The sequence below is a fragment of the Anguilla rostrata genome, chromosome 9 (assembly GCF_018555375.3).
Source record: "Anguilla rostrata isolate EN2019 chromosome 9, ASM1855537v3, whole genome shotgun sequence".
Lineage (NCBI taxonomy): Eukaryota > Metazoa > Chordata > Actinopteri > Anguilliformes > Anguillidae > Anguilla > Anguilla rostrata.
In genome coordinates this window covers 48,304-61,144 of record NC_057941.1, presented here as the reverse complement: position 1 = coordinate 61,144, position 12,841 = coordinate 48,304, and the positions used below count along the sequence as shown (strand labels likewise).

Genomic DNA, 12,841 nt, shown 5'->3' with positions numbered 1-12,841 from the left:
AAGCAAGCCGGAGGACAGCACTCTGCCATGGGTTTACAGCCCTGATAATACGCAATGCACATATCACTCAGTGTGTTGCTTATTCATAGCATTATACTTTCCAATATTTTATTTAAACAAAGAACAAAAAATGTAGAGACAAGCAGACAGACTTCACCTGGGGCAGATTACAGTGAAACACAGATGTCGGAAACAGCCTTGCTTTTCAAACTGCTGGGTAATGCAGAATATTCCTTTTCAAGTCATCATTTGTACAGGAGATAAAATAAGATCTGAAGCAATGGTGGTGAACACAAAGAACACTGGATCCAACTGATGTGGTAAGCCTGTTCACCACCTCTTCTAATGGTTTTTAATTGACTTATTCTCTGGAGGACATGTGAAGAATGAAAACTGCGGTTTGGAAGACCACAATGAACTTTAAAACAGACAAGAGGGGAAGCATGCCAGGCCATGCTGAGGATTACAGGCAAACAGAGAGGCTACAGGAAAGAGACAGAGGGGATGGAGCTTTGGTTCTTACAGCAACGACACTAACAGAGCAAGACAAAGCTCCAGCTCACCTGCGGATTCCAGCACATGTCCTGATAAAGATCTGCAGTGGGGTTATTACATAGAACTTTCATATGGTCACATGCAGACTACGCAATGTCAGCTGTACACGTCAGTAAAATAATAAATGCCTATTTTAGTTTTGTGAGGTGATTTATTTAGCAAAAATGTAATGATAAATTCCCTCTCTCCTCTTTTCATGAGGAACAACTTTTAAGTGCTTTCTAAATATGGCTTTTGGGAAATAAGGAATTGTATTTCTGAAAGGTAGGAACACCCCATGCAGCTGCATACATGTGTCCTGCAGCAGGAACTACTGTACGAGCGGCAGATTTTACAGGGATCCCATTTCCTGCAAAACTGTACGCAAGAGGAAGCAGTGCCTCTTTCAGTAAGCCAGGAAGAGGCGGGTCCCACCCGTACAGCTAGTTAGCACGCTGTCTGCCAGCGCACCTGTGTTGCTATGGTTACAGTCTCTGCACTGGTCTGCTGAAAAAGATTAGAACATGGCAATAACCAAAGCCTGCTGTATTGCATTGCTCGCATGCTTAAATGGAAAATGATACAGGGACATTATTTACTGGGATATGCGCCTTTATATTTTTAAATTCAAATGTATACAGCCTGTTTCAGTATCCACTGATGTTCCTATTACTGAATATGCAATAGCACTGAGAATATATAGAACCAGTGATAAATGAGCCATACAGGGGCATATAGCCTCTTCATTATCATAGAAACCCAGTCTCTCTATCACAGACCTACACACTTTAAATTATCATAAACATACAGCCTCTCTATTGGCATGGACAAACACACTCTCCATTATCCTAAACATCCAGCCTCTATTATCATAGACATACACACTCTCCATTATCCTAAACATCCAGTATCTCTATTATCAGACATACACACTCTCCGTTATCCTAAACATCCAGTCTCCCCATTATCATAGACATACACACTCTCCGTTATCCTAAACATCCAGTCTCTCTATTATCATACAAACCCAGTTTATTTATTATCATAGACTCAATATCCCAGCAGTGCCTGAACACAGGCTGGCAATATGAGTGGAGCCCTTATCAAAACTGAGGTCAGTTCATATAAACAGTTAAGACAAAATCTATTTATTCCTCACCTCTCTGCTGCATATACACCAGAGGTACAGTCAGGAGAGAGAGGAACGAAAGGCTGCCTTACAAGGCTTCCAAAGGGCCCCCAAATCAGTCTCATAAAATCTGTGCTCTCATTTTCATTTTAATAAAAATTAAGGAACTTGAGAAGGTGAAGGGAAGGCTCAGAGACAGCAAACCTAATAAAACCAAACGCAGATAATAAATACACATCTGTGTGGGACTCTTTTCCATTATCAGCCCATATATAGCGTATAGTGTATCTGAGCTGGCTAGCGGAGTCGGATGGCGTATAGTGTATCTGAGCTGGCTAGCGGAGTCGGATGGCGTATAGTGTATCTGAGCTGGCTAGCGGAGTCGGATGGCGTATAGTGTATCTGAGCTGGCTAGCGGAGTCGGATGGCGTATAGTTATCTGAGCTGGCTAGCGGAGTCGGATGGCGTATAGTTATCTGAGCTGGCTAGCGGAGTCGGATGGCATATAGTTATCTGAGCTGGCTAGCGGAGTCGGATGGCGTATAGTGTATCTGAGCTCGCTAGCGGAGTCGGATGGCGTATAGTGCATCTGAGCTGGCTAGCGGAGTAGGATGGTGTATAGTTATCTGAGCTGGCTAGCGGAGTAGGATGGCGTATAGTTATCTGAGCTGGCTAGCGGAGTCGGATGGCGTATAGTGTATCTGAGCTGGCTAGCGGAGTAGGATGGTGTATAGTTATCTGAGCTGGCTAGCGGAGTAGGATGGTGTATAGTGTATTTGACCTGGCTAGCGGAGTAGGGTGGCGTATAGTTATCTGAGCTGGCTAGCGGAGTAGGATGGCGTATAGTTATCTGAGCTGGCTAGCGGAGTAGGATGGCGTATAGTTATCTGAGCTGGCTAGCGGAGTAGGATGGCGTATAGTTATCTGAGCTGGCTAGCGGAGTAGGATGGCGTATAGTTATCTGAGCTGGCTAGCGGAGTAGGATGGCGTATAGTTATCAGAGCTGGCTAGCGGAGTAGGATGGCGTATAGTTATCTGAGCTGGCTAGCGGAGTAGGATGGTGTATAGTTATCTGAGCTGGCTAGCGGAGTAGGATGGCGTATAGTTATCTGAGCTGGCTAGCGGAGTAGGATGGCGTATAGTTATCTGAGCTGGCTAGCGGAGTAGGATGGCGTATAGTTATCTGAGCTGGCTAGCGGAGTTGGGGCCAGCTGCACAGAGAAAGGAAGCTGCTGTCAGCGACGAGCTGACGGTTGCGGCTCCACCATTCTGCCATCACCAGGGAAACAGCTGGCCCACACCGCTCTGATTAATGGTGCGGTGATTAAAACTTCGCTCAACCCCCAGCTCTGTCGCTTCAATTGGGGGGGGGGGAAGCTGATGCTATTATCACATTCTGGCTGATACACACCCCCCCCCCTCCCAAATGTGTTCCATCAGCGTTTGAGAGGGTGTTTCATTTCCCGCGTCTGCAGGGAAAGAGGCTGCAGGACGGACACACACGCACACGCACACACACACACGCACACACACACACACACTCCTGGCCGAGGGAGTTTCACCCACACAAGGATTCATTCCACCAGGAAAACTCTGCTGTTGGGGGGTGGGGTCTCTATCCACCATCACCGCCCCCCCCCCCCCACTCCCCTCCACTGGGGATGATGTAAAGAGCCCACTCAGCACACTCACACAGTGCTATTGTCAGGGAAACTGACTGTGGTGCTGTGGACTGCATTGCCATAGCAACTGCCTCCACAGCAGTCCCCCAACTGTATGTTTCTGTGAAGCTCCCACATTACCAACACATCAGCTAAGCAAGTATGCACCCACAGCACATCAACTAAGCAAGTATGCACCCACAACACATCAGCTAAGCAAGTATGCACCCACAACACATCAGCTAAGCAAGTATGCATCCACAACACATCAGCTAAGCAAGTATGCATCCACAACACATCAGCTAAGCAAGTATGCATCCACAACACATCAGCTAAGCAAGTATGCAACCACAACACATCAGCTAAGCAAGTATGCAACCACAACACATCAGCTAAGCAAGTATGCATCCACAACACAGACATGAAAATGAAGTGTGCGCAATTTCATTTGTAAATAACTGAGAAATCATTTGTTATATCTGCCAACTGCACCCACTCACTTAAGTTCAAGCCAAAAAAGGGTTTACCCCCCCTCTCCCCCCCCTGCCACCCCCCCTCCCCCCACCCCCACCCCCCCGCCACCTGCTCCCCCCTCACAGCCACTCCTCAGCTTACAGGAGCAGAGACAAGATGGCCGCCAGTGAACAGTGCTCCACTCGACACCAGCAGCATGCAGATACTTCAGTCCTGACATTTCTTTCATTCAGATTTGGTAGAGCACAATGAAACCACCCAACGCGCACACACACACACACACACACTCAGATACAGACAGACACACACACACCCACACATGCCCCTTCTGTCTGTTGACAGTAAAATTGGTGTTATTTGCTCAGGGTGACAGACAACAGGAAAGCCTCTTTTTGCTTAACCTTTGAAGAATAAAGACACACTGAGTCAACTATATCTGCAACAGAATGCAGTCCTCCTGGGTAATGATTATTCAAACAATAATAAATACACACACGCACATGCACACACATACACACACATTCAGGGACATACCAGTCTACTCCAACTGGGCTCTCTTTGTGCTGTGGATACGGTTGCCTAGCAACCAGTTACACCAGCTGTCAGAGGGATGATGAGAGGAGAAACACTACAGAGTGGGGGGGGGGGGGGGCAGGCACTGTCACCCAGGCTCACTCTGCCACATCACTACTGCACCCAGACTCACTCTGCCACCCAGACTCACTCTGTCACCCAGACTCACTCTGTCACCCAGACTCAGTCTGCCACATCACCACTGCACTCGACTCACTCTGTCACATCACTACTGCACCCAGACTCACTCTGCCACATCACTACTGCACCCAGACTCACTCTGTCACCCAGACTCAGTCTGCCACATCCCCACTGCACTCAGACTCACTCTGTCACCCAGACTCAGTCTGCCACATCACCACTGCACTCAGACTCACTCTGCCACATCACCACTGCACTCAGACTCACTCTGTCACCCAGACTCACTCTGTCACATCACCACTGCACTCAGACTCACTCTACCGCATCACTACCACACGCCTACAACTGGCTTCAGACAAAGAGACCAATTGGCAGGAGACAGAATCTAAACTCAGCATAAATGGTTGTTTTATTGTATATTCATAAAACATGTGCACAAGGAAATACATGCAGTACTCTGAACTATACTCCACAGTTGTATATAAAATCTCAAGGACATGTACAGTTAACATTAACAACTGTAATGTTGTTAGAACAGACTCACATCAAAAAGGATCTAATGGATTTCAGTAGTACTGTGTGTAAATCCTCCTAAGACCCGACAATGTCCTCGGTCTGGGACATGAGTCTCTGACCTTTATCGCAAGAACTGAATACTCTACTGAAACCAACGGTACAAAGGACATTCAACAAAAATAAAATTATATTTTTGAAAATGTTTTCACTGCAACATGTTTTTGTCAAAACTAAAATACTAAGGGCCTGATTTTCTAAGACGGCTAGCTGGTGCAAAACCTTTTAGAGCAAATGGTAAATGGACTGCATTTATATAGCGCTTTGATCCAAAGAGCTTTACAACTGATGCCTGTCATTCACACACACTCGCATACCAACGGTGAAAGGCTGCCATGCAAGGTACCAATCAGCTCATTGGGAGCAATTAGGGGTTAGGAGTCTTGCTCAGGGACACTTAGACACACCCAGAGCGGGGGATCGACCCGGCAACCCTCCGACTGCCAGACAACCGCTCTTACCTCCTGAGCTATGTCGTTATTAACACCAATAACCCAAACACTGACTGGTGCAACACAAATTCCATAACCCATGCGCCCTATGTGCCCCCATATGCTACCATATACCCCATATGCCCCCATGTGCCCCCATATGCTACCATATACCCCATATGCCCCCATGTGCCCTATGTGCCCCCATATGCTACCATATACCCCATATGCCCCCATGTGCCCCCATATGCTACCATATACCCCATGTGCAACAATGACACAGGCTTAACAGGGAAACAGAGAGAGAAAAAACTAATGTGAGAGATCCTTTGAGGGGACTTGATCTCCCAACAGTATTAACTAGACAATTAAGTTTGTGCTGTTGGCTCCCACCTGGTTTGTTTAAATACACTGCTGGTGTCTGAAGTGACATAATAAAATGAACATTTCACCCAAACAGAAAACAGACTGAGACTGAGACTGAGGTCTCTGGCTGGTGTCCCAGCATTGGTCCTGCTCAGTACTACGCTGGATATGGGACCAGGGGCAATCATCGTATTATCTGGGGAACAATGAGAAATCCACGGAGGCACACAGCTGTACTGTTTTCTAACCCTGATATTTGACTCTGGAGACGCAGATATGATGTCATATGCTGAACGGTTCATTTCCCCCACTGGGGAGTCTGTGCTTTGGGGGTCTGATTTAAGAGATGCCAGTTCTCTGGCAGAATGGCTCATCTGTTTCCTTGGTTTTACACAGTCCCTTTAATGTCCCAAACCCTAACCACGATGCATCAGGAGAGAGGTCTGGCAGAGAGAGATCAGTCAGAGAGAGAGAGAAAGATCAGTCAGAGAGAGATCTGCCAGAGAGAGAGAGTGATCAGTGAGAGAGAGAGATCAGCCTACAGGAATAACACAGACACACACAAACACACACACACACACACACACGCACACACAAACAAACACACACACTGACACACACACACACACACACACACTGACACATACACACAGAGAGACACACACACACATGCACAGACATGCACACACACGCACACACGACTTACGTTTTGCTGTTAGAAAGGGGAAGAGTGGCTTGGGGAGGGAAAAAGTCCTGAATCAAATTCCAGCCCCAACGGGAACACTTTCTCTCATCCTCCAGGCTATGACCGGAGCCCAGAGGATATTCATACGGATGAGAGTGCACAGACGCAGCTGCCGCATGATAAGCCTTTCCTCCTCATTGATGAACATCCACGGAAGCAGTAAATGCCATTTCCTTTGTGAACATTCATGGCCCTAAGAGGCATTAGCAATGACTGATGCTGTCGGAGTCTAGCAGACAACTTAACCATATGAAAGAGGGGCTCTGCTAAACTGCTAAAGGCCATGAGCTCCTGGTCTTTCCCACAGTGCCGCTGGCACAATAAGCCACACCTTTATTTCCATAAGCACGGAAGCACACTCACATCCACCCTCACAAAGGGCGGCCAAATTTGGTCTCAGTACTTTTATTTCCCACATACTCCACATCAGAGGTGTCAAACTCAAATTCTGGAGGGAGTGTCAGGTGGTGTTTTAATGTGTTCCTGCACTTAAGTGCTTAATTTAAGTCACTGATTGGCTAAGGAGTCTGCACACTATGTTTCCAAGGCCTAAATTATATACTGATTGAAAGGAAATCAGAAACCATCAGACAGGGGCCCTCCAGGACTGGCCTTTGAGACCTTGTTCTGCATGTCTTAGTTATCTCTGCCCTGAGAGAGATCAACAAAAAAAAATGGCTTCTTCTGCACTGCATGTGATTGAGTAACACAGATATCACAGTATCAGTCCAATTATGTCTTAAAACAAACAGCATAACTCCACTTTTATTCTATAGTGAAAGTCACCTGTCATGTGCCCTTTGTTCAACAGAGCTGAATAGCACTTTATATCTGACTTCAACCCCCAGCATAATCAATAGCAACAGACAGTCCTCACAAACCACAGAAAAAGCTACCCAAAGTAGCTCTGAAGCAAGCACACAGTGTGTATCTGCTGAGGTCAGCAGTGCTCATAGTAAAGAGTTCAAAGGTCAATGTAGGCTCAGGCCTGGTGTATGTGCATGCTATTTGGGGGCTTTGTACAGGAACACAATGGCGTGAAGGAGCCATGCTCGCACAGTCCTAAGAACTCGTCCAGACCAGAGTGAGTACATTAGCAGTAGCTAAGCACTTTTAAACATTAATGGCATTAATATTAAAACTAAAGTGTTTCTGATTGACTCGGTTATTGATGTCACTCCCTAGAGCAGCCCATAAGTGGTCCCTGTAGCTCCACCTGTCCTGCAGCATCCGTCCAATAAGCTGCCCCCCCCCTCCTCCCCCGGACAAGAGCAGGGTCCTTTGGGCTGGGCAAGCAGTCATACTAGTCCCCGTTATCTCTATAGAGCACTTAAGGGTTCTTCGCTTCTAATTCTACAGGCAATTAAAAGCCTCAAGACAAAGCTGCTTAATGTTCTTTAATCAGCTCCGACTCCCATCCACATGAACAAATATGTGGAACTGCTCATCACACGCATCTATCTGCACAGCTAAACTACTGAAATATTAAGACACTTAAAAACAAAATATGAAAATAAAATATAAAAACAAACATTTAGAAACAACGTTATGTGAAATATGATTCCATGGCTACAAACGTGGAATAATTAATCCAAGAAATTTATCTTTACCTTTCAACCCCACATTTAAAAGATTTTATACAGCACCACACAATAGTAATAATCATCTCCTGACCTTCAATTTGAGGTGTGTATGAATTTGTGCTTGTGTTCTTCTAAGGTTTTATCAGTCCTCTTTAAATGTCTCACATGAGAACTTAAAACTGGAAGAATGAAAGTTAAACTGTTGAGTTCAGGCTATTCATTCAAGTCAGCTTTTTAAAAATGCAATGTAAATAGAGCCTTGTCTGTGCCACACCTTTTTCCTTGAGCAGAGAGAGAGCTCCACTGTAACCTCAGTAGTGCCGGGTAGTACACAGACTACCAGGTGAAACTACATGCATTCATACACTGTGCCAGAGGAATCTATTCTCCCACATGACTGATCACAGCGGTTTTTCTGCAGGAAGCAGGGTTTGCCAGAATCAGAAGAATGAGTAGAACACACCGCAGTGGGGCTGTGTGATTGGTCAGGGCATATGGGTGTGGGGGCCTCACTGCCCTGTCTTGTCCACGGTGGATCCACTTCCTGCCTTTCAGGGACTGCTGCTGTCCACTAGAGCTTCCCAAAAACCAGCAGCATGGCTGGCAGGAGCATCCCCTGCTGGGCGGGCCCACCTCACGGGCTTCATACACATCTGTGCCTGTGCATGCATGGATCCAAAGGGGCATTAGATGCATATTTTGCCCGGCCTGGTGTAGTGGCCAGCTGCTGCTGATGATGTCATTTCCTGTCTGCTTAGTCCAGGTTGGAAGGACTCTGGATAAGTCCTGGGACAGGGCTGAGGTGTTTGAGTTTCATATCAGATAACAAATGCCCTTCTGCACTTAAGTAGCTCTCTAGATGATAGATTCCATCACCTGTGCAATGATATCTGCTTGGTTTCCTCACGGAAAACTGTAACTTGGGTGAAAAATGACACCATTCCCCTCCTCACAAATAGAACAGCCATGTGGGACCACACTGGCCTACACACAGAAAACTCAAACACCATCAGCATCACAATCACTTCAGGAATTACCTCAAAGTTCATATCAGCTCTAACATTTCCCTGCTCTACTATCAAAAACCACAAATGCTTCATGTATCAGTTCCAAAATAAACTCTACGAGAGATGCACAAGAGCAATATTCTACGAGCAATAATCTAAGAGCGATGCACAAGACCAATACTCTACGAGCAATAATCTAAGAGAGATGCATAAGAGCAATACTCTATGAGCAATAATCTATGACAGATGCATAGAGAGATGCACAAGAGCAATACTCTACGAGCAATAATCTAAGAGCGATGCACAAGACCAATACTCTACGAGCAATAATCTAAGAGAGATGCATAAGAGCAATACTCTATGAGCAATAATCTATGACAGATGCATGGAGAGATGCACAAGAGCAATACTCCATGAGCAATAATCTAAGAGAGATGCATTAGAACTGTGCAGCAGCACAAAGACAACACTGATTGCTTTTAATTATTTTTTCAACAACCTTGAGGTGTTTTCAAGCTACATAAATGCACTGTTCTCTAATATAGAATATGTAAATGACCTGGGGCCGGTCTACGTGACAGAATGAGATATTAATACCCTTCACCCTCACACTCCATCAGTAGAAATAAGACAACTATTCATCAGCATGCACCGCAAAGCTGAACAGAATGAAAAACTGCATGGAAAAATTAATTATCAGTCAATAATCATGCAGGAAATAGAAAAGCAATATTAAATGTAATGTAAATGCCTTTCACTCTTCTCTCCTTGCTTTCATTAAACGTGTTCTGACATAAGTCTGCAGTATAGCTTCTCTGATCGCTGTTCTAAAATAGCTTTCATATCCTGACAGTGGCGGAAAGGGGGGATGTTAACAACGCTGACAGGTAAGGCATTGCTCTTCATCACAACTTACATGCAAATTTGAGAATGAGAAGACAGAACCAGAGAAAGTGAGGGGTCATTTGCTTTATTCGGGGAGGAAAGATGATTAATGTGACAGCATGACTAGAGTTAGGAGCCCTGACTGCAAATCGGAGAGTTGCATGTTTGAGCTCAACCATAACTTCTCAACTGTCAGCTGATCATTCAGAGTAAAGAATAGCATATAAATTACCAACTCTGGAACCACCTTTGAATGCCACCACTAAGACACAGCCAGACAAAGGCCAATGCAGGGTGTGGCATTCTGACAGCACCAGAGCAACTGCTGAATTGGAGCCATAAAGACCTCCACCTTAAGCTGGTCACTTCGAAGACCTCATCTGCATTCTCAAAGATGCACCTGCTGAGAGCAAAGATCTCGTCTGCATTCTCAAAGATGCACCTGCTGAGAGCAAAGACCTCGTCTGCATTCTCAAAGATGCACCTGCTGAGAGCAAAGACCTCACCTGCACTCTCAGAGCCTCACCTGCCGAGAGGGGAGTGTGGATTTTTAATGCAACACACAAGAGATTGTGTTCTCAGTGCTGTCAACTGCAGGTAGACTTGTGGTTCTCCCTGTAGCTAGAATCTAAAACCATGAATAAGCCACACCAGTGTATGACCTTGTATCACATTACATTTTAACAAAGACCTGTCGCCTGGACTGAAGCAAGAACCTCGTCCATGGGACTGGGAACTCTAATGGAATCACGCAATGCAGCTGAGGGTCCTTAGATCAGTTTACCATACTGCTTTCCATAAGCTTCAGGTGCATGTGTTTCTACTTCCTGCTTACCTCCGTGCCTCAAAGATTAGCAGGTGACACTGTGCTTTTGGCATAATGCTTTGTTGGTTTCTTTTCACATATCAATTTACTTGTTAAATTTACATGTTTCCTAAACAACAGATCCACTAAATGTCACCTTTAGGCAAATGACTTAGTGCTGTTTGTGCTGATAATCTAGCGCTATAAGAATGTGTGGGTGTCTTGATGCCCTGACAGATTTAATACTATATATGGACTATGCTACATTTTAAGAAACTGATAGCAGACAGCTGTCTGGTTTGGAACCAGTTCAATGACATGGTGGTTTGACGGGACCCATCACTCCTCGCTCTGGCACTCAGATACTCAGAGATCCGCTTCTGCTAACAGCTCCGCAATGAGATGCTAAATGTCCAGCAGGTGTATTAAAATCTGGTCATATATTAATCCATCCAAGGCAGCCAGTTCATATCAATAACCTGCCAGATTGTTTTATTAACTTCCTTTTTAAAAGGATGTTCATTTTAAGAGGATATTAGCCATGTTCTATAGTCCAGTCATGACAAGCTTATTGGAGTCATGGGACATGTAAACACAGGTGATGCAGTCTGTCTCTAGTATTCCAGGGTGGCCATTTAAATGCGGCAAATGAAAGTCTAATGTAAAGAGTGATCTGGATCTTCCTGGGACCAGTAAACGTCATGCATTTGCTGTTTGGTCATGCAGCCAGGCTGCAGAGACATTGGACTGGTTAGGTTTAGGTTAGGGTAGGGTTGGTGCTAAGGTTTGGGTAGGGTTAGGGTGTAGGTTCAGGTATGGTAGGGTCAGGGTTAGAGTTAGGGGCGTGAAGCGGGTCGTACCTGCTTGCCATCGAGTGTGTAGATCCTCTTGACCACGCCGCTCTCCAGCTTGATAGCCTCGGTGATGTCGGTGAGGACCTGCTCGAAGGAGTGGGCAGTCTTCTTGTTCAGCAGAACCCGCACGGCCTTCCGTGGCTTCACGCCACTGCGCATCACCGTCACCAGCTTGGGCCGCACAAACTCCTTGCCCTCCCGCGCCTCCGCGCCCCCCTTGCTGGTCAGGGACTGCAGGTTCTTCTGGCTGGCCGAGGCCTTCACGTTGACCGACCAGTTGGGGTTGACGTTTTTGGTGTAGTCCACCTTCTTGTAGAAGTTCTCTGAAGCGCAGACGTAGCTCTCGCCTGTAAGGCAGGACCAGGCACAGTTCAGTCGGGTTTCAGTGATGCTGACTGATATTAAAACTTAGCTCATTCTCAACCATACTCAGCATCACTCTAAAATCTATTTCCCATGAGTGTGCCTGGAGGAAAGGGCTGGGATTTGAAGGCTGCAGGTTAGAGCACAAGGTCCCTGGATAATAACAGCACACAACAGACAAGAGTGAAAATACTTATTCCGACAGACAATCTGTGCTCCTAATTAAATGGAATTACAGTCAGACATGCTAAACTGCAGAATTTATTTAGCACAAGATAAGCACATTTAGAAATGAGGTAAGATGCACTATTCAGATACAAATAACAGTGTATCTAAGGCAGAATGTGAATGCAAATAAGCCTATAATTATCGTCTCAAATAGGAGAGGAACAAAGGAAAATAAGATGTTATTTATGATATTCAAACACACACCTTCCCACTTGTCCAAAACATTCCTTATGGTGTAAGAGAAAAGGACAAATATTTCATAGATAAAATTGTGCTTGAATGCTGGGAAGAGAAATTGTTTAATTACGCAACCATACCTGGGGGTAGCAATGCAAATTGGTGCTCAACATAACACACAAGATAAATGACATACATGCTCACACACACGCTGCCATATCATTTCTTGTTTCCCAGTGGGAAAGCAGAATCTTGAGGGACCACATTTCTCCATGAGAATGTGAGATGACCCTGCCACTGCCGAACAGCACA

At 45.5% G+C, this 12,841-nt stretch overlaps 1 protein-coding gene across 1 annotated transcript in view; it reads right to left on the bottom strand.

Moving 5' to 3' along the window:
• The window catches only part of LOC135262578 (neuronal migration protein doublecortin-like), a 43,624-nt gene that overhangs the window by 16,687 nt on the left and 14,096 nt on the right, over positions 1–12,841 (bottom strand). Inside the window, exon 3 of the mRNA XM_064349585.1 lies at positions 11,768–12,108. Coding sequence (XP_064205655.1) covers positions 11,768–12,108 — 341 coding nt within the window. The remainder of the gene's footprint in view (positions 1–11,767; positions 12,109–12,841) is intronic.